This window comes from Acomys minous, assembly GCF_964271855.1.
Source record: "Acomys minous genome assembly, chromosome: 15".
In the NCBI taxonomy this organism is placed as follows: domain Eukaryota; kingdom Metazoa; phylum Chordata; class Mammalia; order Rodentia; family Muridae; genus Acomys; species Acomys minous.
Genome location: NC_140497.1, coordinates 56,892,728 through 56,918,283, shown reverse-complemented (window position 1 = coordinate 56,918,283; position 25,556 = coordinate 56,892,728). Strand labels below are relative to the sequence as shown.

General features: G+C 43.6%; 1 protein-coding gene across 4 annotated transcripts in view; it reads left to right on the top strand.

The window, feature by feature from the left end:
- TEC (tec protein tyrosine kinase) overlaps positions 1-25,556 on the top strand; it is a 110,502-nt gene that overhangs the window by 25,410 nt on the left and 59,536 nt on the right. For 2 of the 4 annotated variants that reach the window (XM_084760393.1, XM_084760394.1), the window contains exons 2-3: positions 12,599-12,677; positions 14,384-14,569. In XM_084760393.1, the coding sequence (XP_084616519.1) occupies positions 14,432-14,569 (138 nt within the window). In that variant the 5' untranslated portion in view covers positions 12,599-12,677; positions 14,384-14,431. Of the gene's footprint in view, positions 1-12,598; positions 12,678-14,383; positions 14,570-25,556 lie in introns of those variants that run through there. The other 2 variants (XM_084760395.1, XM_084760396.1) reach the window with 2 other exon arrangements.

Here is a 25,556-nt window from a genome sequence, read left to right as displayed (position 1 = left end):
TGGTGTGCATTTGTGTCTGTCACAGAGCCTGATGCAGAATGCGCTTGCAACAAAGTGTTTATTGAAACACTGAGGAACAAATAAACCCAATGTTATAAGGGACTCTTTGGATTTTTTTTTTAAAACAGTGGAAATAGCTTTCTCTTCCTTAGGACTATTAGTACTTGAGTAAGAATAGAGGAAAAGAAGGAGTATTAAAATGGGATTTATTTAAACTAATACAAGCTCTTTTTACTGCTTATGTTTCTTCAAACTATTGTGCATTTCTCCGTCCACTCTGGCCTGACAGTGGCCCTGTTCCACCGCTTTCCATGGGTGGTAATAACTTATTGTTTGGTTGGTTGTTTTCTTTTTAGCCCAGCCCAGGTACTACTTTTTTGTGCTTTTGAGAGAGACTTGCCATATAACCCAGACTGTCCTGAAACTCAAGGTGTGGACCAGGCGGGTCTTGAACTCTTGGCAGTCTTGTCTTCATCTTAGCTCCCTGGCATCCCCTTTATTATAGCTCGTCTGCCTCAGCAGAAGCCATCTGTGGTCTAACACATGGTAAACAAATCACTAGCTTTCTCGGGTCTGCTCCTTTTGCTAGGCTATGAGCGGCTCGATCTCTGGCTCTGTCTAATGTTTTATTTTGTCCTCCAGAGCCTGAAAATGTATCTTGGTATCTTGGTAAAAATGTTGGGTTTTTTTAAAGCTAGCACTGAGCAGATGTTCAGCTGGCAGTTGTTGAGTGTGTAAATGTGAACTTAGCAACATTTGCCCCGACCATTTGCTTATTGCCTTGTTTGTTCCTATGCCAGTCCTTTGAGGTTGGTCCTCCCATCCTCAGCCTCATGGATGGCACGGTAGCACCGGGAGGTAGGTAACTCCATGAAGTTCTGTGACTCTAAAGGCTGAGTCACGTTCATCAGCTCAGCAGTTCCAGCTCCTTCCACTAACCCTTGCTGCTCAGATAAATTCATTGTAAATAACTGGTAATAGAGGGTGATACCAGGGGAAAAAAAAAAGTCTTCAAGATAATGTTCAGAGAACCATTGCTTCATCAGGAGACACACTGAAAGTTGGTTTTTTTTAGAAACCAGGTCATGGTGGTACATGTCTACAGTTCCAGCCACTTCGGTGGCTGAGGCAGGAGGATTGCTACTTCCTACGAGTTCATGATCAGCCTGAGTAACAGAGAGAGACCCTTACATGAAAAAACCTGTTTGGTCTTTTAGTACATGAAAAGACACATGCTTGCCTCCTAGGCAGTGACTTCCCAGTTAAATCAGTAGCTTTCTCGGGAGCCAGTAGGTTTCAAGAATACTGACTTAGAATATTTGAATTATAGGATTAACGGCAACGTTAGAGATCGACCGCCTCATCTCGCAAGCCTCACAGTGTCATGGAACCCTCAGGACTTGTGGGCTTTGTCCTCGGTTTTCGTGCTTACTCAGGACAGAGGGGTCTTCTCTCGCCATGAGCCCACCACGCATATGTTTAAAAAGCCTCTTAGAACAGTGTTGGGCACAGAATGCTCCCATTTAAAGAGATAAGACTGCGAGATACTGGTGAGAGCTACTTGTGAGAAAGGTCTGCTGTGGGCCTCTCTGGTGAATAAGCTCCAGATCTCCAGGCCTGTCAGGGAAGGATCCAAGTAGGCTAGAACTGGATGCCAGGAGCATCTCAGAGAAGAGGCAGGTCCTGCTAGCCGGCTGGCGTAATGACTCCTGGACACTGACTGAAAGTGCAGGTGGTTATTTGCAATACAAAGGTTGCCAGGTTAGGGTGACGATCTTGTGATATTTAACTTTATAAAAGAGGTGTTTTCGGGCTGGAGAGATGGCTCAGTGGTTAAGAGCATTGCCTGCTCTTCCAAAGGTCCTGAGTTCAATTCCCAGCACCCACATGGCAGCTCACAACTGTCTGTAACTCCATGATCTGACACTCTCACACTAAGGCATATAAAAATTAAAATTAAATAAAATATTAAAAAAAAGATGTTTTCTTTTCCGTCTCCCCAGTGACAGCAAGAGACACTGGAAAAGTGGAGACCATAAAACAGTTTTGTTACCTCTGAGATGATTCTAGAGTAACACAGCGAAGGCCTTACATTTAGTAATTACTTTCTAGAGCCTTTTTTATTCCAGTGAGGTTCTGACTGCCAGGTCATGCTAACTGTGTATTCTTTTGCTTGATTTGTGTAACACCAAGTTGACTTGAAAATACAGTTTTGAGAAATTGGTGCAGGACCGAATAAAAACTTACATATATATGACACACATGTGCAGGAGCCATGCTAATCTCTGTGTCATTCCACTTTTGGTATAAGTGCTGCCAAAGTGAGTACACTATGACATACATGCACCTATTCTTTTTTTATTGCTAATTTTTCCACATACTATATCCTGTTCAGTTTCCCTTCCCAATTTCTCCCAGATTCTCCCCAACTTCCCCTCCCCCAACAGGCAAATAAAAACCCAAACAAACCAGGATTAAAAACAAAAAAATCTGAAGAAACAAAACCAAAAACACAATAGACACATGCATCACAAAAACCCAAAAATAGGAAACAATACTTCAGAAGCAAAAAACCTAGTAATTCTCACAAAAATCAAAACAAAACAACAAAACCCAAAACACCCAAACAAAGCAATCAATATGAGAAAAAAATGCCTATAAAAGTACCACTGAGTTCATTTTCTGTTGGGCATAGGGCCTGCCTTTAAGTGTGGTTTATATACACAGTGAGACTCTAAGAGAAAGCTAAGTTTTCCTTAGCAAGCAGATGTCAGCTTCTGGGTTAGGGGTTGGGAGTTCCTGTCCACTTTCCGCTCTTAGTTCCGAGACCTCATCTGGCTTGAGCCTGTTGCGTGCTGTCACTCCTTGTGTGAATTCCTGTCAGTCCTGTTGTGTCTGGAAGACCCTGTTCCGTTGGAATTGGAGTCATCCATCACCCGTGGCTCTTACTGTCATTCTGCCTCCTCTTTAGCAACCCCCTGAGCCCTGCCAGGAGGGGTCAGATGAAGACACCCCATTTAGGGTCCTCTGGACATTGTCCAGTTTTGGCTGTGTTAGTTCCTCTCTACTGCAAGAGGAGTAAGTTTGCTTATAAGAATGTCATAGTGTAATAGAAAAAAATAAGCATTGGTTTATTTTATGGAATATGTGCTGAATTCTCAAATCATGGAATTTCAGACTATATTGGCAGAATGTAATAGAGATTTAATATATATTAATTTATATATTTTATTATATATTACATACATATAAAATATAAAAGGGGAAAATGCCCAGCTTAAGGATTTTTTTTTTTTATCTTAACAGATGTTATGAGAGACAGAACTTTGGTTTGGGGATGGCAGTATTAGTACTGGGGTGGTGGTAAGTGGAAAGTTGTAGAAAACGTGATCACTGTTCAAACCTTTGCACTAACTATCCCGGTGGCTCATTGGACCCTCCTTAGTTCTCTCAAATAGCCTGGGTTTCCCGTTGCTTTTGTCCCATGTGTGTTGCATATTTTTTCTCCATGGGAATGTATTTGGGTGCTAGAATTAAATCCAAGTGGAAAAACTCTTCTAGTCAATTCATTTTAATTTCTGCCACATGCCTGGGCTGCCTCTAGTTTAGAAAGTGAAGAATACATGTAACTAATTTCCTGTGTTTTCTTGGGTATAGTTAACCTCCTTGGGTTAGAATTTTCCTTTTAGTATTTTCCAAAGGGCTAGATTTGTGCAGATATTGTTCAAATTTGGCTTTGTCATGGAATATCTTGTTTTTTCCATCTTTGGTGATTGAGAGTTTTGATGGGTATAGTAATCTGGATTGGCATCTGTGGTCTCTTAGAGACTACAGGACATCTGCCGAGGCCCTTCTGGCTTTTAAAGTCTCTGTTAAAATGTCATGTGTGATTCTGATAGGTTTGCATTTATATGGACTTTTCCCTTTATAGCTTTAAATATTCTTTGTTCTATACATTTAGTGTTTTTGTTATTATGTGGTGGGAAAATTTTCTTTTCTTGTCCATTTGGTGTTCTGTAAACCTCTTGTATGTTTATAGGCATCTATTTCTTTAGGTCGGGGAATTTTTTCTATGATTTTGTTGAAAATATTTTCTGTGCCTTTGAGCTTGGAATCATTTTCTTCTTCTATTCCTATTATTCTTGGACTTTTCATAGTGTCCCAGATGCTTTGCGTTAGATTTAACATTTTTTTTTTGACTTATGTATCAGTTTCTTCTATAACATCTCCTACACCTGAGATTCTGTCTTCCATTTCTTGTACTCTGTTGGCAATGCTTTTTGTCTATAGTTGCTGTTCTCTTCCCTAGATTTTCCATCTCTAGGATTCCCTCAGTTTGTTTTTTCTTTATTGTTTCTCTTTCCATTTTCAGGTCTTGAACAGTTTTATTAATTTCCCTCCCCTTTGATTGATTTTTCTGTATTTCTTTAAGGGATTTATTAATTTCCTCTTCAAAGGCCTCATGATCCTCTCGCCATCCGTACTGGGATATTGATGGGCCCAGTCAGTCCTTGAACATCTTCTGCAGGTCGTGTGCAGGTGCCCACGGACACTGAGTTCATAGCCATGCCATGTCCTGGTGACAGAGCTCTGTAGCACTCCTACCCATTCCCTGGCTCTTACATTTTCCCGCTCCCTCTTCCTCGGTGCTCCTGAGTCTTGGGGGAGGGATATAGATACCGTTTTAAGGCTGAGACTTAACAGTCACTTGTTCTCAGCATTTTGAATAGATAGAGTCTGCTTTAATCATTGCCCACTGCATCCTTGGCCCATGGAGAAAGCGGCACTAATTGACATGTAATTTCTAAAGTGAGACTGGTGTGGTCTGTCTCCCTCCTTAACTTCCCACCCTCCCCACCCCCATCTTTGCCTCCCTTCTGGGTTAGCTGTTGCTCCTTTGTTGGCGAGTGTTATGAAAGATTATATTGACTGGATGGGCTGCCCTAGTGGCCACTTAATTTTTAAAACTTCCTCCCCCCTCCCCCCACCGCACAATCAATGGGGTTCTAAGGTCTGTCGGCTGCAATTGCTGGATCATGAAAGCAAAGCATTAGTCTTGTCCTCAGATTATTCAACACTGGACAGAGAATATAACTTTGGTGGCTTGAGTTTGTCACTGGTGAGATGGTGACATTATTTTTTCATTGTCTGTTTCAGGATATAAGTGTTCAAAGTCTGACAATATCTGTTTTAAGCTTTTAATAGCAGCCACGGTAAAGGGCCCACTTATTTTTAGCTCCGATGAGACATAGACAAAGGGGATTTCATTTGGCAGTTAAGTTTTATGCAAAGGAGCGACTTGCAGCCAGGCGTGGTGGCACATGCCCGCAAACCCAGCCTTTAGGTGGCAGAAGCAGGAGAACTACAAATTCCAGGCCAGCGTGGGGGATGTAATGAGACCCTGTCCTGTAAAGAAACTAATGAAAGATATTTATAACCCAGGGTTAGATAAGGTTTGGGAGATGACTCTGCAGCATTTATGGACACTCTTACCTCCAATGAAAACCCTCCCTAGTACAAACTATGACATTCTTATCTTTCAAAGGCTGTGGAACCTAGGGATGGAAGCTGAAGACAGATTTCCCTAGAAATCGCTCATTTCCCGGCACCTATGAAATCCATGAGTGGAGGGTGGGGCCAGACCACAGGAGAACAGCCCTTCACGCAGAAAATCAATGCAATTATTTCCTTGTTCAGAGCAGACAGCTCCCATTAGTTTTGGGAATGAAAGAGCTCCTTCTCAGCCATAGCCACCTCTGTGATCATCTGAAGATGAGTTCTATTGCTTTCAATAGTCTTGCTAAATGAAGCTGCTCAGAGTGGCGACTTTCCTTCCCCCGCTGCCTTCTCTCTCCGAGTGTGCAGGACATAGGATTGGTGCTGGGGCTACACCAGAGACTGAAGCCTGGCTCTTGTTCTCAGTTTGTGACGAGTGTGTAGGCACATGCTTTGGAAAAACCATTGATGGGACACATCTGAGTGCTTAGTAGTTTGGACAACGTCAACATAGAGCAAACCTGTAAAACAAACAAACAACAAAACTCCCAAAACAGAAAAGCAAAACAAAACAACAACAACAAAAAAACCATGCCGGGTGTGGTGCCATAGTGCCAGTCACACAGGCGGCTGAGTTGGGAGGCTCTCTTGAAGCCTGGTGGTTCAAGACGGTCCTTGGCACTGCAGGAGGACCTTATATCAACAAAGCAGGTAAAAGTCAATCACGATGTTTATAATTTAGAGGCCATTCTCCTGTGGTCAGCTTGCTCTTCTAGATCTCACAGGAGTCATCAAAAGGTGGGTACGGTGTGGTGGGGGTGGGGTGACCCTTCAGGACACAGATACTATTTCTAGGGAAATCTGTCTTCCGCTTCCTTCCTTGGGTTGATCTAGATTTCATAGCATTTTATAGATAGGAATATCACAGTTTGCATTTTCGTGTCTTTGTAGGTTTTTTTGTTTTGTTTTGTTTTTGATTTTTACTGATTCATTGGCAGTGAGATGATCTGCCTTTGGCTTTAATAGTTTAGTGAAGGAAAAGAGAGAAAATACTTCTGTTACTCCACTATCTTCTAGTGTATTCTGACTGTCACAAATTGATCATTTTTATTTTGTCACTTTTTAAGACTGATTTTTTTTTAAACAAAAATCACGGGAAGCAGTGGTTTTTGGCTGGGCTTCTGTTGTAGGCTCCAACAGACCAGACTAAGAATATCAAAATGGAGCCACTTGTGCTATGGTGCCACATAATCAACCCAGAGACTGTAAGACAGCTTGCAGACTTTTAAGCAGGCTAGTTTTCCTTGAAAACAGGAAATTCCTGTCTGAGAAAGTGTCCTCTTTGCTTTAAATCTTGTTTAAAAAAATTAACCAGAACGAATGAGATTTCAGTAATCACAGTTTAACATCTCTTGATTGGCTTCTGTATCCTGTTTCCTTAAGCCTACTGTTGTGTCATTTTCTGAGGTGGATCTCATGCTATTTTACAAAATAGACTTTGCCCATTCAACAGTTTCTCAGAAAAGCCAAATTGATCTATGTCATCTTGGTGTAATTTTATCTATTGATAATCTCTAAGCAGCACGCTTGTGTTACTTGATAGCTCAAGTTTAGGCTCTTGCTGCCCAAGAGAATGTGGCTGTCTTGCACAACCCACTCTCCTACCCACACGGAAACACACTTCCTGCCCTCCAGAACCATTTATAATAGTAGCAAGATTATTACTTATTATTTATATTATTGTGGAGCTATGGATTCTATTTATAGAGCTAGGCTCAAGTTGTACTGTGGGTTTTTTTGTGTATGCCTTTTTCTGTATGATTTTTCCTTTTTTTCTGGAACTAGTTTTCTTTCTTACTTTGATAATGCTTGGCTAATAACTTTTTATGAGCTTCCCTATGCATTCAGTTTTATCTTCTACAAAAATTCTTTCAGGAACCTTCTAGCTTGATATTTTGGACAGGATAGTATCTTTGCTTGCTGCTGTCTGTCATTCATTGGCATTTCCCTTCATCCTGACGGGATACTGGGAGGTCTTGTCTTTTTCTTTCTCCTTCTTTCCTTCCTTCTTTATTTCATTCAAACTTTGTATTGGTTCTTTGTGAATTTCACATCACACACCCTAATCTCACTCATATTTCCCTCCCCTCGCACCTGCCCCCCTACCCTTGCAACCTCCCCCCTGAAACAGAGGGGGAGGAAATCTCATTGTAAGCTGTAGTGTCTCACAGTGTGTCCCACAGTCTGCCCTTTGTTCACACTTCTTTGCTTTGCAAATGTTGGTCTGGCGGGAGGCTTCTGGCTTCTGTTGCTCTATTAATACTGGGACCGCACTGAGACTCCTCTCGGATACCCTGTTGTTGTCCTGTGTCATGGAGATCTTGTAATTTTGGATCTGTAGGACTGGCCCTTTCATGCACTCCTGCAGTAGTTCATCAATGGGGTAGATGTTGAGGTGGGCCAATTTAAATCCTTGGATCTGGTCCTGAGAGGTATCTGAGCTGGTCAGTATACCAGCTCTCCTGCTCTCACCCACTTGGGGCTGGCTCACCTGCAACCCTCATAACCATGGCCAGCTCTATCCTGCTGCCCAGGTGACGTGCAGGGCCTGTGAGGGACATGGCCAGTTCCCTCACTATCATGACCCTGGCTAGCTCTCCCAGCTGACATAGATGGTGAGGGAGGAGGGCACCTTTCCCTGGTCCATTCCACCAGCCAGCAGACAAGAGGCAGGGCCTGATCTCCTGTGCTCACACCCTCTGGGCCAGCTCACATACAACCCCCACATCCAGGGCCCACTCTCCTGAGTGCTGCAGCAGGTGAGGGCCAGGGCCAGCTCTCCTGATCTTATGACCCCAGGCCAGGTCTCTTGCCTGCTGCCAGTGATTAGGGCAAAGGGGAGGGGAGGTTGTAGAAGAATTTTAATTCAGAACAGGGCTGTTTTGGCAAGAGATCACATCCAAAGACCTTCGAGGTCTGTGTCATCAGGCTGGAATACAAAACACGACTTTATTCCAAGAGACAGAGGCAAGCAGATCTGAGTTCTAGGCCAGCCTGGTATAGAGCAAGTTACAGGTAAAGAAACACGTAGGTCTAGACGTGGTGGCACATGCCTTTAATCCCAAACAATGAAGGTAAAGTTAGTTTGTAGGAGGAAGCACCCATGCTTGAAAGTGATGTCTAACTGAGTGGCAGAAAAGGTGATGGATCAGAGAAAGATTGACAGAGTATCCAACTCTCATGAGAACATAGAGAAAAGGAAGCTACTTTAGGGAGCAACACAGAGAAGGAGAGAAGAGGGGGCAGTTTTACTGGGAGAGTTTTTACACAGAGAGGTTGAATAAGAAAACAGGCCAGACACGGGTGAAGATGGAAGGAGCCAGAAGATTAGAAAAGATTGCTGCAGTTAGTTTGAGGCCAAGTTCAGCGGCCAAAGGAGATGCCAGATTGAATAAGTCAAATGGGAGAAGAGTCTGAGGCAGAACAGCTAAATTGAACCAGCCAGCCCAGAGTTCAGAAAGAACAGGTAAGGCTGAGCATATCAAGCAGTAAGTCTCAGAGGCTGAAAACACCCCAGGCCTAGGTTAGATTGCATGGAGGCTAGAAGCTTGCAGGACTAGGCCTAGGTCAGCAGACAAGATGCAACAATCTTTCAAGACAACAACTGAAGCAGATGAATAAAAGTTCCTTTTATAGGTGGGGATCTCTCCCTTGCCAGTGTCACTGCATAGTATATAAAAGGCAGAGCTGGCTCTCCCACACTCATGCCTTTGGGCTGGCTCATCACAACCCCCACATCCAGGGCCAGCTCTACTCCGCTGCACCAGGTGAGGAGCTCATCCTGCTCTCCAGTTCTGATGACCTTGGGGCCAGCTCTGAAGCCTGCTGTAGGTGGCAAGGGGGAGGCAGGGTATCTCTCCCTTGCCCATGTCACGGCCTGGCAGACAAGTACCACAGTCGTCTCATACTTGCTCCCTGTTTGGGGCTTCCTGGCCCTGGGCTTATGGTCATCTCAGGCTAGCTTTTTTTCCCCCCCAGAGAATGTTAGGCTACCAATTATATGTTAATAGGTCAGAATACTGAGCGTAGACATATCCTCTCTCTTCTCTACCCCCTACTGAAGCACCTTCTAACTTGATACAGCAGCCACACCTGCAGTGCCTCTAGAGGCAAATTCTCGCCTTTTTCTTGTGATAGAATTCTTGACTCCAGAACTCTGTGCATATTTATTGCCTTATTTTTGTAGAAGACATCGTCAGGTAATTTCCCAGAAGAGTAAAGAGAAGGCAAACAATACAAAACCTTGCATATATGAAAGCTGTATTTATGATCCTATACTTGTATTGCCATTCTGCTAAGCATCAAATTTAAGTTAGCAATCTATCTCCTTCCATTTTCTCAGTTCTTAGTTTCTCCTGGGCAGAAACCCTCTGTTTCTGAGTTGCCAGTATTTAGCCTGTGGTCACTGCCATTCTGAAGTATGATCTTTTTCATATTATTTACTTTTAAGCTTTTTGAATATTCTGTTTATTCTCATAATTTTGAAATTTCACAAGACGTGGCTTGACTTGGTTAAATTTTAATCTGGATATAACCTTTATTTTGGCAAAACATTCCTAATTTTTTGTTTTCTCTTCTCATTGTTTTGTTTGGTTTTGCTGTACAACTCTGGGCTTCTGGGTGGGCCCTCTAATGCTATTGTATTTTCTTCCTGATTCATTGTCTGCTTGACTTAGTTTTTTAATTTTTGAGAAACTTTCTCAACTTGCATTTTAACTCTTCTGAGTTTTTAATTCCTACCCCCCTCTTCATTTACAGCGCTTACCTCCTACCCCTTTGGGGTACTTTATTGTTTATTTTGGCCATGTCCCAACCTTGTGTCATATGTGTTTGATATTAAGATCTTTCTGGAATTCTTTGGTGATCCTAAGAGTTCTTTTGTGTTTGTGTTTGGGCCTTGCTGGCATTGGGCCTAACTATAAGGTGACCTGTCTTGGTTTTTCTGGAACACTCCTGGCTTCAGTAGTGCTAGCTGGGTCTGAACTGTATCCAGTGATCTGGACCACATGGGATGAGGGAACTGAATGGTGAGATTCCCTTGTCTGTGCTTAGACCCTTCCACAGTGGTTTCCTTTGCAGGATGGTGCTCCTGCCTCAGATGCCCAGGGTAGATTTTGTCTTAGGTTTCATGAGGAAAAAACAAACAAACAAACCCAAACTCAACAATAACAATAACAAAAACCAACCAAATAAACAAAAACATTAGTTTTTCCTAGAATTGAGAATGGTATCCACGACACAGAAGAGGAGGTATGTTTTCTTAAATAGGCTTGCCAAAAATTCCCTTGTGGCTGGGCATGGTGGTGCGTGCCTGGCATGTTTGAGGCCTGCATGATTTACATGGAGAGTTTCAGGCCAACCAGAGCTGCACAGTGAGACTCCATTATAGCTGACCTTTTACTACTTTATCAGTTCTTTATTCTTCTACCATTCTCCACCCTTTCCCCCATCCTTTCAACCCCTAACACTAGCTAGGAGAGAAAAAAGAATAGAAAGGAAATGGGGCAACATTATCGTTAGACTACTTCCTGCTGAAGCAGAGGCATCGAGTTCCTTGGGGCATGTTTGATCTTTTCTGTCAGGATGTCTATTTTCTTCTTCTCCTTCGTCTTCTCCTTCTTCGTCTTCTCCTTCTTCTCCTTCTTCTTCTTCTTCTTCTTCTTCTTCTTCTTCTTCTTCTTCTTCTTCTTCTTCTTCTTCTTCTTTGTTCATAGCTACTTAATAAACCAAGACCAACAGCAAAAAACCAACAACCCACTCTCAGGGCCGTAGCATTTATATCTCCGCTCAAAAGTCCCCAGAATTCTAAATATCACACAATTGCAGAACTGGCATATCGCCACTGGCAAAATCATGTCCCTGCATGAGACTAATCATAGTCAACATCTGTGGTCAAGCTGAAGCAGGCCCATATTCCACACCTGAAAGCATATTCTTATAATATTTCTGTGTTTCTATTTTATTATTTATTTACATATGTATGTATGTATGTATGTATGTATGTATGTATGTATATAAATTTTTGAGACAGGGTTTCTCTGTGTAGCTCTGGCTATCCTGGACTCACTTTGAAGACCAGGATGGTCTCAGCATCACAGAGATCAGCCAGCCTCTGCCTTCTTGAGTGCTGGGATTAAAGGCATGTGCCACCATGCCCAGCTGATGGCTTAATTCTTATACTGTCTAGAAGTTGTATGGTATAAAATGGTTGCTGTCCTCCCTCTGTTAGACCTAGCATGTATTTGTCTTCGCGTTTCCAGACTTTTGTTTATATATATTTTTTTCTGCTTTCTTTTAAGTGCTAATTTTTTATTTAAATTTTTATTTATTTCCAAACATTATTATAAATTGTATGTGTGGGGAGATGTGCTCATGTGAGTGCAGGTGCCCATGGAGACCTGAAGAGGGCGTTGGGTTCCCTGGAAACACAACATGGGCACTGAGGACCAAACCTGGGTTATTTTCAAGAAAAGTACATGCTCTTAACTGCTGAGCCATTTCTTCAGTCCCTCAGAGTCTTAATTTCTTAATAACAACAAGTAAATAAAGTAGCGACCTATGATCTCAGAAAGGAAGTGAGTGTAGTCAGCTTCCACCGTTAGCCCAGCCGCCTTCTCTCCTGGTAACCTTTCTTAAGTAGCCACTTTTTTTTTTCTTCCTGGAAATGTCTTATAAAAAGATTTCTAAAGAGGTGGAAATTTTATCTCCAATAGATTCTCAGGGGGAAAAAAAGAGAGTGCATACATGGAAGTTACAGACATGGAGAAATATGGTTAACTTTGTGATGAACGAGAGAGACTGTGGGTACCACAGTCAGCTTCATTAACCAGAGACACGAGAAAGACTTGCGTGCTGAGGAGGGGAGCTGATGGAGTTTCCATGAGTGGGGAGAGAGGAGCCTGGGAGAACGAGCACTGTGGGAGGTGGCCTTGCGCTGCCGGGGACTGACCGGGGAAGAACTGGACTGAGCATGGGGTGTCAGATCACAACTGGATTGTGAACATCTCCAGCGTAAGACTTAAGTCTTGGCTTTATCCTGCAGGTGTTGGGTGACACTGAGCACGTCAGAAGAATGAAATGACCCAATGGAACTTTGAAGACTGATTCAACGGGAGGACGGGGTATGTAGGAGTTAGGGTTAAGTGAGGCAAGAGTGTTGGCTAGGAAAGACCAGTAGGGAAGGTGCTACCATTGTCCAGCTGTGAGGTCTGGATGTTGTGAGCTGGGAAATGCCAGTGGAGCTCACTATAACCATCGTATTTGTATAGCATGTTCACAGTCAGTTTACTATCTGCATCTCACTGAAACCTCACACTAACCATGTAGTCCCTGGCGCACCTTCTAAAGCAAGGGGTGAGTTTAGAGTTTGTGCTACTGAACAGACCCTCATAACAATCGGAGGACCCGAGTGGGTGATGGCCGCTGAGGAAGAGTAGAACATTAAAGTCACCAGACTGGAAGGGAGCATGGTCGAATTCCCTAGTGGCTCAGTGTCTGGTCACTGGTTACGCTATCAAGTAGCGCTGAATGTGTCCCAGGAGACGCCTTTGATTTCTGTGGTGTGACAAGTAATTACTTCCCGAAGGGCGTGGAGCAGGCAAGGGAAGGAAAGCTACCTTTAATTCAGCCTGCCTCAGGGAAGAATCTACAGGCCTTCTCTTGAGTACTTTTGGATTTTCAAATGGTTCAGAATTAAATTTGGTCAAATTTTACTTTCCTCCTTCTCTCCCTCCCTCATCTCTCTCTCCTCTCTCTCTCTCTCTCTCCTCTCTCTCTCTCTCTTTCTGTCTCTCCTTTCCTTCTTCCCCCTCCTCTTCCCTTCTCCCCTTTCTTTTTGCATACCATGGTGGTAGGAAGCCTTGTTTCTCCTCTTTGCACCATGGGGGTTTCTGGGGAGTGAACTTAGGTCATCGGGTTTGGTGGCAAGCACTTTTACCCATTAAGCCATCTTGCCAGCTCTTGTTTAAGTTTTAAAAGGCTCCAGGTACAGGACCGAGGGTCTTTGCGTCCAGGTGGGTTGCCCTGAGGAGGGTTAGTACTGACTGGGTGGGCTTCTTTTCTCCTGTGGTCTGCCTAGCACACATGGGTCATGGTAATGTTGAGAACAGAGGCCTTCCCTGTAGCAACAGCTTCCCTTTGGCACCGCTATGATGCCAGATCGAGATGGCACCTTGACTGCATCACAGGTGAGTGAATTGTATCCACTACCGTGCTCATTCATCGTTCAAATCAATAATGCTGTGCGGACATCTGTTTTGCATACCAAGATCTTGAGGCCTAAACCAACAATACAGGCAGTGAATGGAGTGCACTTTGCCATCTGAAATATTTGTTCTCTGAGGTCAAATAGCAGAATGTGCTAGAGAGCTGAGGGATGGATACTGGGAGTGACAAAGGCATGCATCATCATCATCATCATCATCATCATCATCATCATTGTGGGAAATCCTTTTTGTTTGTTTTTGGTCGTGTTTGTTTGTTTTGAGACAGTTTCTCTGTGTAGCCTTGGCTGTCCTGGACTCACTTTGTAGACCAGGCTGCCCTTGAACCCAAAGCAATCCACCTGCCTCCGCCTCCTGGAGTGCTGGAATTAAGGGTGTGTGCCACCATGCCCGACTTAATCGTGAGAAATCTTGATTAGATTTTCCTAGGAGATGGCTGGGCAGGATGGGGGCTGAGGTAAGAAGGGAAGAACTCTTTGCCTTGGACATCCCAGTCTGGACACTTAGGATTACCCCAGCTGCAGTGAGAGGAAGGTGTGTATTTACAGCTGCAACAGCATTAGGGAATTGACCCCTTTTGCTCACTCTTCATCCTCTCACTTTAGGATCCCCGTGTCTTCAATGGCAGGAGAAAGAGCGACCAGAAGAGCGAGATGAATTTTAACACTATCCTAGAAGAGATCCTTATTAAAAGGTCCCAGCAGAAGAAGAAGACATCACCCTTAAACTACAAGGAGAGACTTTTTGTACTTACAAAATCCGTGTTAACCTACTATGAGGGTCGAGCGGAGGTAGGAGACAGTTATGGTCTACGCTGCCGTTTGTTTTCTCTGTTGATACCATTGAGTGGGTGGAACTCTCCATTGCATTAACGAACAATTTGTTGTCATTTGGACTTGAGATGTAAAATTCAGCATTTGTTAGCACTTGACCCCAGTCTGTCATTAGAGGTTAAGATATGTGGCTATCCATTTGGTGTTGGCCTCTTGAACTAATTAACCTGCCAGAAAAAAAAAATCCATTCCTGTATGTTATATGTCCTTACAAAATTTACTATGTATAATGAGCACATAGCTTTACCCTCACAAACTGCCATATTATGTATTAAAGCCTAAGCTGCTTTGTGTGAACATTTCTTCATCACCTGAAGCTGATCAGTTATTCAGTGAGCCACTTATTGAGGCTGATCTACAGAGGGATTCTTCAACTCTAGAAGCTAAGCATCTACTGCAGTGTTTTTTTAATGGGGTGAGCAGGGAGATTAAAGAGCCCTAAATCCAGTGAGCTCCCGCTGAGGGGTGTTGACATATGGTGGGGAAGGGAGGGGTTTTGGTTAGATGTGGTATTTTCTACTGGCGCAGTCTTTTCTGCTAGAAATAATTTTAGGTTGCAGAGAATGGCGAGGAACAGGATTTCTCTTGACAACGTGCTTAGCAAATGTGGTCACGGCGAATGCCTGGTGGTCCTGATATTGGGCTTAATTGTGCCTGTTCCTAGGCATTTTGATCAACTGTTGATTTACTTGTTTTGTTGTTGTCGTTTTCGCCTTCTGTGTTTTGGTTGCCTTGATTTATACGGAATGGCACTGCTTCTCCTGAACGACCCTCAGCTCTGCCATGTCTGCTATGGAGCATCACTGTGACTAGTGCTTTGCCCGGGTTCTCGCACCGTACGGCCATATTCCCTCAACTGTAACCCCTGAGTGCTGAGAACCAAGGCTTCAAAGCTCTTAACTGTGAAGCTCCAGCTGAGGCAAGACCACGCTCACTCTTGACTCACTTTGAACACATATGTATGTGTGTCCTAAGCTGCTAATGCGACTAAGTGACATCAGCTCCCTGTTGAGAACAGACCTGACCCTGTTAGAACAACCCTAACCCTACCATGATGTGTATGCTACGTTTTCCTTGTTATCTGAGAAGTTCAGAAATCCAAAAGGGTTTCAGATAACTGTTCCCAGAAATAAGGATTATTTAAAAATTGCAAATATACAAAAAATTGCAATATAGCAATGATAGTGGTAAAAGGTGGTATTTTACCAACCCCCAAACCTACAGAAACTTAGAAATATGAACTGACACTATTAAAATACAACACAATGAGGGCAGAGAGATGGCACAGTAGTTGAAAGCACTGACTGTTCTCTCAGAGAACCTGTGCTTGATTGTCTGAAATCCCGTGGATGCTCACAGCCAGCTGTAACTGTAGTTTCAGGGAGTCTTATGGCCTGTTCTGGCTTCTGCAGGAGCCTGGCATGTATGAGGTGCACAGATATACATACAGGCAAAACACCATACACATAAAGAGAAAATACAACCCAATGGTCAACTCACTCTGACGACCCTTGGTATACAGTTGGCCTTTAATATCTGTGAGGGGACCGGTTCCTCTCATTACCACCTCATGTCCTAAAATCTGTTATATATAACAGTATAGCATTTGCATGTAACCTGTGCACTTTCTCTTGTGTATTTTAAGTTACCTATATATTGCTTATAATACCAGATACAATATTGATGCTATAAAAATGAATGCACATTCTCTATTGCTTAGCATGAGAAAAGTCATGTGTATGTTCAAACAGATGCAATTTTCCCTCCAAGTGTTTTCCAGGGTTGGTTGATTCTGTCGACTTGGTGCCTACAGGTGTGGAAGGCTAACTGTGCAAAGTTACAAGTGCCCTGGCTGTTTAAGCCGAGAAATGCCAGGGGAGCCCTTCTTACCTCAGATCCCAGTCCACTGTCTGAATGTGAAATGGTTCAGTCATTGTGAGAACCCGGAAGGTGCAGAATGGAGTGGTTTGTCCAACATGTAGAAATCTCTCTCCCGACCTCCATGTCTTTTCTGGCTGTTGCTCATTACTCCAGCCGAGAGCTGGCTTCCTTTCCTGACCCCGGACCCCTCTAACGTGTGGAGTGGTGTTTTGATGTCTTGTGCTTTCTGCTGTCCTGATGGCCTGGCATTCATTGGTGACTTGCTTCTTGAGCTGATCAGATTTGCTGCCTCTCACAATAAGGGGTGAATAGTTGCCGTGGGGTATGGATGTAGCCAGGTGGTAGAGTGTCTGCTTAGCATGCACTTAGCATCAACCAAGCCACTGATTAGATCCCCACACCCAAAGGAACACATACCTGCTTTATTGAATGATTAGGAATTTAAAGATAAGAGTCAGAATTCTTGAAACAACAGTACTTCTTTCTATCAGTACTGGGCAGGTTTCCAAGCGAAATCGCTCAGCCTATTTTCTAGAAAAATCCCAGAAAAACTTCACACTGGTGTTACTTCCTTGTTTGGGGACTTGTGTTCAGTTCCTGTTAGTAGTGGATGACTCTTCCGCTTTTTGTCTCTCTGTTCTTAGAACCATGATTCAAAAAGCCTAGTGAAGTGGACTGTTGGGGTGAGGAAAGCCAGGTTCTAGAAAGCCAGGTTCTAGAATGGGGCTCTGAGGGCCGCTGGAATCTTCGAGAGACTTAAACTGTCTGTAGTTGTTTTGCTTTCCATAGAAAACCAATGAGGGGGCTGCATATTGCTTTAGTGGTCCCCACTCTTGCTTCCCCCGTGCCCATTGGATGCTCTGTTAGAACTCGGGGTTAATCATGACCGCCACTCTTTCTTTAGGCTCTGCACCCAGCTTTTGCAACATGGTAGCCAAAGCCTTTCCAGAAACTGCTCCTGCTGATCCACTTTCGTTATGCTTTTTCAAAGCGTCCTGAGAAACTATGTTTCAGTTTCAGGAGTCCAGTTAAACTTGCTCCTGAAAGTCTCGTCTTGAGACACTAGTGTTTCAGCGTGTGCACTGGCCCGTTGATTTCTTTGGTTTGCCTTTCCTCCCTGCCGGTAGCTACTTTGTTCATGTTTGTGCATGTTCCAGTGAACTGGGCAACACAGATCCTGACTGTCTATGTTGCACAACATTACAATAACACAGACCATGGGGATCTGTGAGTGGTGCTGCTTTCTACGTAGGCAGCTAGATGACAGACAGATAGGCCACTTGTCATTCTTGGGGAGGCTGCAGTTGATATGGGGATGGAAGTCAGGGAAGCACAAAACTGGAGTTTGTTCAAGAAAAATATCTACTGGATACTGGTAAAGAAAAAAAAAACCCACAAAACATTGAGATGTTGAATAAAAGAAACAATGTAGTATGTGAATTTCTCAATAATTATTAGGTAAGAAAGCAGAGAACTTTAGATTGGACAGTAGTGCTTTTTGGCTGGTTTGCTGGCTATGTACTACATGGATGCTGCAAATAGTCCTTAAAGTCAAAGGGGTTGAACGGTGTGATAGGTTGGTCCTTATCCACGCACCCCCACTCCCACTCCACTTCCATGCCTAGAGTCACCAATGAGAACTTTCTAACTGTGCTGGATAGTGTCTGTCAACTTGACACCTAAAGTCATTTGAGAGCAGGGAAGCTCAATTAAGAAAATACTGTCATAAGGTCAGCTGTAGGCAAGCCTGCAGGACAGTTTTTTAATTAGTGACTGATGTGGGAGGTACCCTCCCTGGGTTGGTGGTCCTGTGTTCTATGAGAAAGCAGGCCTGCGGGGGGGCAGGGGAGGGGGGAGGTTGTGCAACTGGAGATATGGCTCAGCAGTTAAGAGTAGTGGCTGCTCTTCCAGAGGACCCAGATTCAATTCCTAGCATCCACATGGCAGCTCACAACTATCTGTGACTTCCGATCCCAGGGCATCCGACGCCCTCCCAGAGACATGCATGCAGTCAAAATACCAATGTACATAAAATAAAAATGAATATAAATTTTTTAAAAAGGCGGGTTGAGATAGCCACGAGGAAGCAAGCCAGTAAACATCACCCTTTCATGGCCTCTGCATCAGCTCCTGCCCCCAGGTTCCTGCCCTGTTTGAGGCCATCTTGACTTCCTTAAATGATGGACTACAGTGTGGAAGTGGAAGCCAACTTTCCTTACCAACTTGCTTTTAGTCATCACAGTAATAGTCACCCCAAGACTCTACGAAAACCCTTCTCACAGTCAGCTACAAGTCATCACAGTGGAAGAAAGGAAACAGTCAGAGATTTAACAGGCACCAGGGGCCAGTACAAACAATGAAAGGCGTACATGCCCCTCTCACACTTGTGGTATGTGTCTGTGAGGGAAGGCTGTTATAGATTCGGTACCCATGGTGTTTGCCGGGGATGGGCTTAGATCATACCAGTTATAAGTGCTCGTAGGAAAGCAGGTGTTTAGCATAAGTCATGCTCATGGTTGATTGAGGCACAGTGAGCCACCCTGACCAGCTTTAGAAAAGCCCAAGTTGCCAGACAGTAGGCAGTGGCCAACTTTGTAAGCAGGCCTTTCTTAGCATAATAGCATTCTCAGGCACACTGGTTATAAAAATGGTGAGACTTCTGGAAAACTATGTGCTGGCCACAGGGCTAAAGTACTTTACACACATAGGCTTATTTGGTTTCATTTCAGAATGAGGAACCAAGGCAAAGAAAGATAAAAGCCTTGCATAATGTGTGCCATACTACAAGTTGCGTATTCTTTCAAGAAATTGCAAGGCTGTTTCTTCAAAGCCTATCTTTGAAACCACCTTGTTCCTCCAGGAAAAAATAGGGCTAAAAAAGAAAGAAAGAAAAGAGAACTGTTACAGCTCTCTGTAATATAGATAAAATCTTATTTGAGGATATTTTATTATTCCATTACAACGTTTTGAATTTTTCTTGTATTGAAAAAAAAATATCCACACTGAACAGATTTTTATTTTTTTGGTCCTGTCTGTCTCTAATTGGATGTTTTAAAATAACATTTTCCATTTGGGTATGGAGTTCAAAATTATTTTATGTAGATTGTATCTTTTTATATGCTTAACTTGATTCTCATCTCCATTTTGACAGCAGCGCATGTCTGATATGAATGAAGGGCTCAGTCTTCCAGAGTGGGAGATAAGATCAGGCTTCTGTGCCTGGAGGATGGCGCCACATCACGCCATCTCCGTGGAGACAGGAGCTCCTGGGATTGGCGCCTCTCTAGCTCTTGCCCTCTGTATCGATCACTTTATTTGGTTGTTCATTTGTTATAAGTCAGGAGTAACAGGGTTGCCTGGTAAATTCTAGAAACTTCTCAAGCTTGAAGCAACAGCTGTGGCTGGGAATTAAGGCAAACAGAAGTTCCTAGTGATTGGGACACCCACTTCATAAGTTTTATCTGAGGTATGCAGGGCTAAACCATTTACCTGCGTGTATTAGCTTGAGCAGTTTCTCAGTGTTACAGCTCTGAAGGGAAAGGCTCCTGACAATCAGGAGCCAAGGAATGCCATAAAGTCACACCACATAACAAACCTCACACAACAGAGTTACTGGGAGGGAAAAACCCAGGAGGGTGGCTGCCTCTGCTCTGGTGAGAAGCAGCAGGGAACTGAGCAGAAAGCAGGGGTTCTGTAGGAGTTCTTGGAGTGGGTGGAGCTTTCCAGGGTGAGGATTGGTGGGATTTCAGTTCCTGAACTTGGACCAGGTCAGGGGACTGGTGGGTTTCTGTTTCTTGGCCCTGATATTGGCCTTGGGTTTTTCCAAAGGTTTTTCTTTTGCCTTTTTATCTGCACAGTTAGTTTCAGAACTTAGTTAACTTGGTGTCTATAGAGTGAGGCTAACCAAAATTCAAACCCTCATTCTTGCATGTTTCTAATGTGGTGCTAGAGGTATTGGGCTAACGCAAAAGAAAGACTTTTTGTCTCTTAGTCAGCTTCCTGAGGGCTGTGGGCAGGGATCATGGCTTACCCATCTTCCTACTGCTGAGGGTTTCGCCCAGGTGGATACTCAGCAGGTGAGGCGGAGTTAAATGGATTGCAGCTGAGATAGGGAGACCTTTACTCCAGACTTAAGGGAGGGTTTACCCACGACCAACTGATGAGTCCTCCATGTCGGTTTCTTCTCCCGGAGATCCTCTCTCTGCCCGGAAGTTACACCCTCCACTTCCTGCTTAGCTATTGGCTGTCAGTTATTAAGCCAATCAGCAAGTGAGGAAAGTGAATGTTTACAATTTCCGAGGCTAAGGCGGGGCGGTGGTGGCGCACGCCATTAATCCCGGCACTCAGGAGGCAGAGGCGGGTGTATCGCTGTGAGTTCGAGGCCGGCCTGGACTACCAAGTGAGGCCAGAACAGCCAAGGCTACACAGAGAAACTCTGTCTCAAAAAAACAAAAACAAAAACAAAAACAAAAAAAAACAACAACAAAAAAATAAGGCTAGTGATGGGCCATAAGAATGAGAACACCAAAGGCAGCCAGTCCTCTGCTCTCTGCCAGTACAGTTGAATATATAGAGACACACACCTTTATACACTGCACCCCAATTTATGAGGGTTGTTTTCGTAACTAGGCTTAGAAACCTAGAAGCTCTCAGTACACCGCAAGGATAAGAGCCACCAAGATGAATGCTTCTGTCATTATAGATGAGTTCACCACAAGTGGAAACCTTGGGCATACAGGCCTTCTAGGCCCTTCCTGAAGCTTTGTATCTTGCAGGACCCAATTGCATGCTGGGAAGTTGTTTTGGCATGGGCAAATAGTCCCTTTTACTGCAGAGCCACTGGAGGCTTTTGATTCACGCCATTATTGCTTCAGCTAAATGCCATAGCACCCTCTCATTCCCGGGGCTGCAACAAACACTGAAAGAATCTACCGGAAGTCATGAATAGAACCATCCCTTGGTTTCCCCTATACATATATATCTGGGATAAATCTTAAAGTAAAATGTATATATACAAAGAGATTACTAGCTGGGCACAGTGGCATGCACCCGTAATCCCAGCACTCCTGGAGGCAGAGGCAGGCAGATCTCTGTGAGTTCAAGGCCAGCCTGGTCTACAAAGTGAGTCCAGGACAGCCAAGATTACACAGAGAGACCCTGCTTCAAAAAACAAAAATTAAACAAAAAGGAGATTACTAGTATTTGATAACAAACAGGAGAATCAACTATATCATTACATGGAAATTCATTTTCTTATCTGCACGTGAGCCTCTTTCTCTGAGATAAAGTGGTATTATACCAACTTCTCGTTTCTTTTTTACTTCCCCCTTCTTCTGTCTCTTTTGTCATTTTTCACTTTTATTTCTTGTCTTCTCCTTGATGCCTGATCTTCTGCCTCATTAATCACTTTAAAAATGCCAATGTATCAGATCAGAACTCTAAAGACATGACACTATCTTAATTTGCTAAATTAATTATCCGCATTGGGTAACACTCACCTTTTTCTCTTAGGAAGCTGATGCCTTTAAAAAGAGATTTATTTTATTTTATTTATACGACTGCTTTAGGTGCTGTGTGTATGTGTGCCGTGTGTGTGTGTATGTGTGTGTGTAGCCTGAGGAGGCCAGACGACGGTGTCAGAGCCCCTGGAACTGGAGTTGAGGGTGCCTGGGAACCACTATATGGGTGCTGGGGGTTGATTCAACCTGTGTCCTCTGCAAAAGCAACAAGCACTCCTACGCACTGAGCCATCTCTCCAGCCCCATCATGGACACTCGTGTTACAGCCACAGTGCAACAGTGCAGATACCAACATCTAGATATTGGAGCAGAATCCATCGTCACATGTCATTCAGGCCAGGCTCCCCTGGGTCTTTAGAGTTCTTTCTCTACCTTCTTTTTTCCACACCCTAAAGTCCAGGACAGACCTCATCACCACAAATTGACTTTGTTAGCCCAGAAATAGTTTTTTTTTTTTTTTAATGCTCCTGGTGGAGGAAGAGAAACATCTGTAAAATATGAGTATATCAAAAGCGCTCCGTGATACATGTAACACGCCACGGCAAGAAATTCCCTCATCTCGGCTTGTTCTTTAAAGATTTATTCATCTGCTTTTCAGTTGTGTGTATGTGCGTGTGCCTGCGTGAGTTTGTGTCCAGTGCACAGCTGCCCATGGAGGACAGAGGGCACTGGGTTCCCTGGAACTGGACTTAGAGGTGGCTGTGAGACGCCTGATGTGGGTGCTGAGAACTGAACCCAGGTCCTATACCGGGGCAGCAGGGGAGTCATCCCCACAGCACAGGAGTCATCCCTACAGCAGGGGAGTCATCTCCGCACCCCGCAATTCTCTTACCCGTATGCTCATGTTGCCTCCAGTGGCTGCTCTTCCTCCTCCCACGTTTTCTAGTTTTACCTTTTTTATTATTTTGTGTCAAAGCAGACCTGGGGCTTGTAAAGTTTTGTACGGAGAAACATCAGTTGCAATGGCTAACCAAGTAAAAAGGGGATGTAATCAGAATTTAATCCTCTTGGGATTTTGAGGAGGAACAATAATAACAAAAAATATCCGAGATCATGAAACATCCCTCTGAGATCTGGGCTGTGATTACTGTGTTTTACTCATTGCTTCTTTGGATTATGAGAAAAACAAGGGCTATTAAAAAAATCAGCATTTCTGCTCAGAAATGATATTGTCTGCTTTAATTTATTTATCAAACTTAGCTCTCAGCAGTGCTTAGAGATGTCAACAAGACAATTTCCATCAAAGTTTTCTTCGTTGAATTCTCAGAAGCCTTAGCTCGCAGCAATTTTTAGTGATAACCAACAGTCAAGTTTGCATCAAAGTTTTATTTAGCTCCTTTCCCCACTGAATATATTCAAGAGACTGTGCTGAAGGGACTGAAGGCAATTATGAAAACTCGGCTTCCAGAAAGGTCGGGAAGTAAGATAGTTGAACCCAGCTGTTTCCCCCACCTCTCTCTTCCCATTTATCTGCTTTGAGGTGACTGGCTTGTCTTTAGCACAACTATCGGCAGTGACTTGTAGCAGGTTCTTTGAAAACACTCTGATGTCTCAGTTTATGTACCAAGTGTTCTGTTTCTATTGGACCAGGAACTTCTGGGCTTAGAGATCTTTAGAGCTTTGGAGTTGCTTTCTTGGGGTTCCCAGTGGCCTCTAAGTGATTGATAAGAACAAGTTTGATGCTGGGAGGTAAGGACAGACAGCAGAGATGTGCCTGCACTCATATACCACACACACACACACACACACAACAACAACAACAACAACAACAAAAGAAAACAAACAAAAAAAAGGAATGGTTGGACTTATCGTGGGAGACTGTTTAAAAAGAGATCACATACATTTCCGTTTGGGGAATGGAATATACTTCAGCTGCAGACATAGAAACTATGTGCGGAGGTCGGGAGAGGTTATAAAGGTTTTCAGATGGGAAAGGTAAGCAGAGGACAGTTGCTAGGTACAGTGGGGACAGCCCGTGCAAAGGCTCTGAGAGTAAATTGGCCTTGGTGAGTCTGGAACTTTTATGGTCCTAAACCTGTGGGGATGTATGTAACGAATAGTCACTCATGCCAGGGGGCAATTGGCTTTTCATAATGAATATTTACATACTTTTAGAACTTGAAGAGACCTTGAAGAACAGCCTCCAGGAAACTGAGGATAAAGAGATGATTTGTCTCAGGTCACCCAGTAACTGACTGCCAGCCTGGACCAAAAACTCATTTTCTTATTACATCACTTCAGTTCTGCACAGGATGTGTTTGTTGTGCAAACAAGCGAGAATGCTCTAGCATATCAGAGAACTCGCTGGTGTGAGGCGATGGCAGATCCAGCAGGCTCACGTAGCCCAGTGGAAGAGGGAGTGATCTCAGCCCCAGGGGAGGGGGCGTGGCAAGGCAAGACTCTGATTGGTGACTGCTCAGAGACTATTGGTAAGACATTACCGTCCTCCTAGCTTTAAAGTCTTGTTCCTGTTAAGCATCACTGTCCCCTCTGGTTATCCTGGTCCTGGCTCCAGTCATCTTCACAGCATCTTTTGGGCATTCCCTTGGCAAACGCCTCACTCCTTCTGCACGTTTGTTCATGTGTTTTCCCTGACTAACTATCACTGCACAGTCATTTCCTTGAGGCCCCAGGTTGTTTGATTATTTAAGCATGTTCTGCGGTAAGTACTTCATACCTATCCACCCAAGAACGGTTGCAGTGCTGTGATCATCAAGTCCGTAGGGAAAGCAGAAATATCTTTAGACAAGGCATGGTGGCTGCCATTTTCCTTTAGTCCCTTTTTTTATTGTTCTGAGGACATCCATTATTTAAATTTAGACCTTTTTAAAAAAGTATTTACTGACACCAATCTCCCTCAGAGTCAAAAGTGGACATTATTATAGACCAGAAGGCATCACATGACAATTTGAAGAAATGAAACTACACTTTGAATTGTTTCACACAAGTAGCAAAGTATAAGCAGAAAAGTCAATAGAATGAATTGTTTTAATTGTGCCAGGAAGATCTTGACATGTTAGTCTTGGGCTTTGTGAGTAGACGGCACCTCCAGGCTAATGATCACCAGTGAAAATGTTATCTGTTTCTTAGCCCAGCTTCACAGTTGTCTTTTTAACTTGTTTTTCTTTTAATATACCTCAGGGATGTCTCAAACTCACTATGTAGGTAATGCTGGCCTTAAACTGTCCCTACTTGCTGGGTTACAGGCACAAAATACTATTCTTGTCTTTTTCATTTTTCATTTTAGAAAACAATCTCTAAGATTTGCAAATATATTTGTATATTTCCCAACAGTAGAATTGTTCAAAATGTGACAGCAAAATTGTTTATCGAGTTACCAACTGAGCAAAAAGCTTTTTACAAGCTTTCTAGTGCATTGTAGTCAATTGTGGGGAAGGCATTTCCCCCCTTACTTTACAGTATGATAAAAACAAAAACAAAACTTCCTCTTCTGTCTACATACCAAGACCCTCTACGTGCAGGGCACTCCCACTCGCCATTGCAGAAGGCACATGAACAGGCCCCATTCCTTGCTGACGACGGGG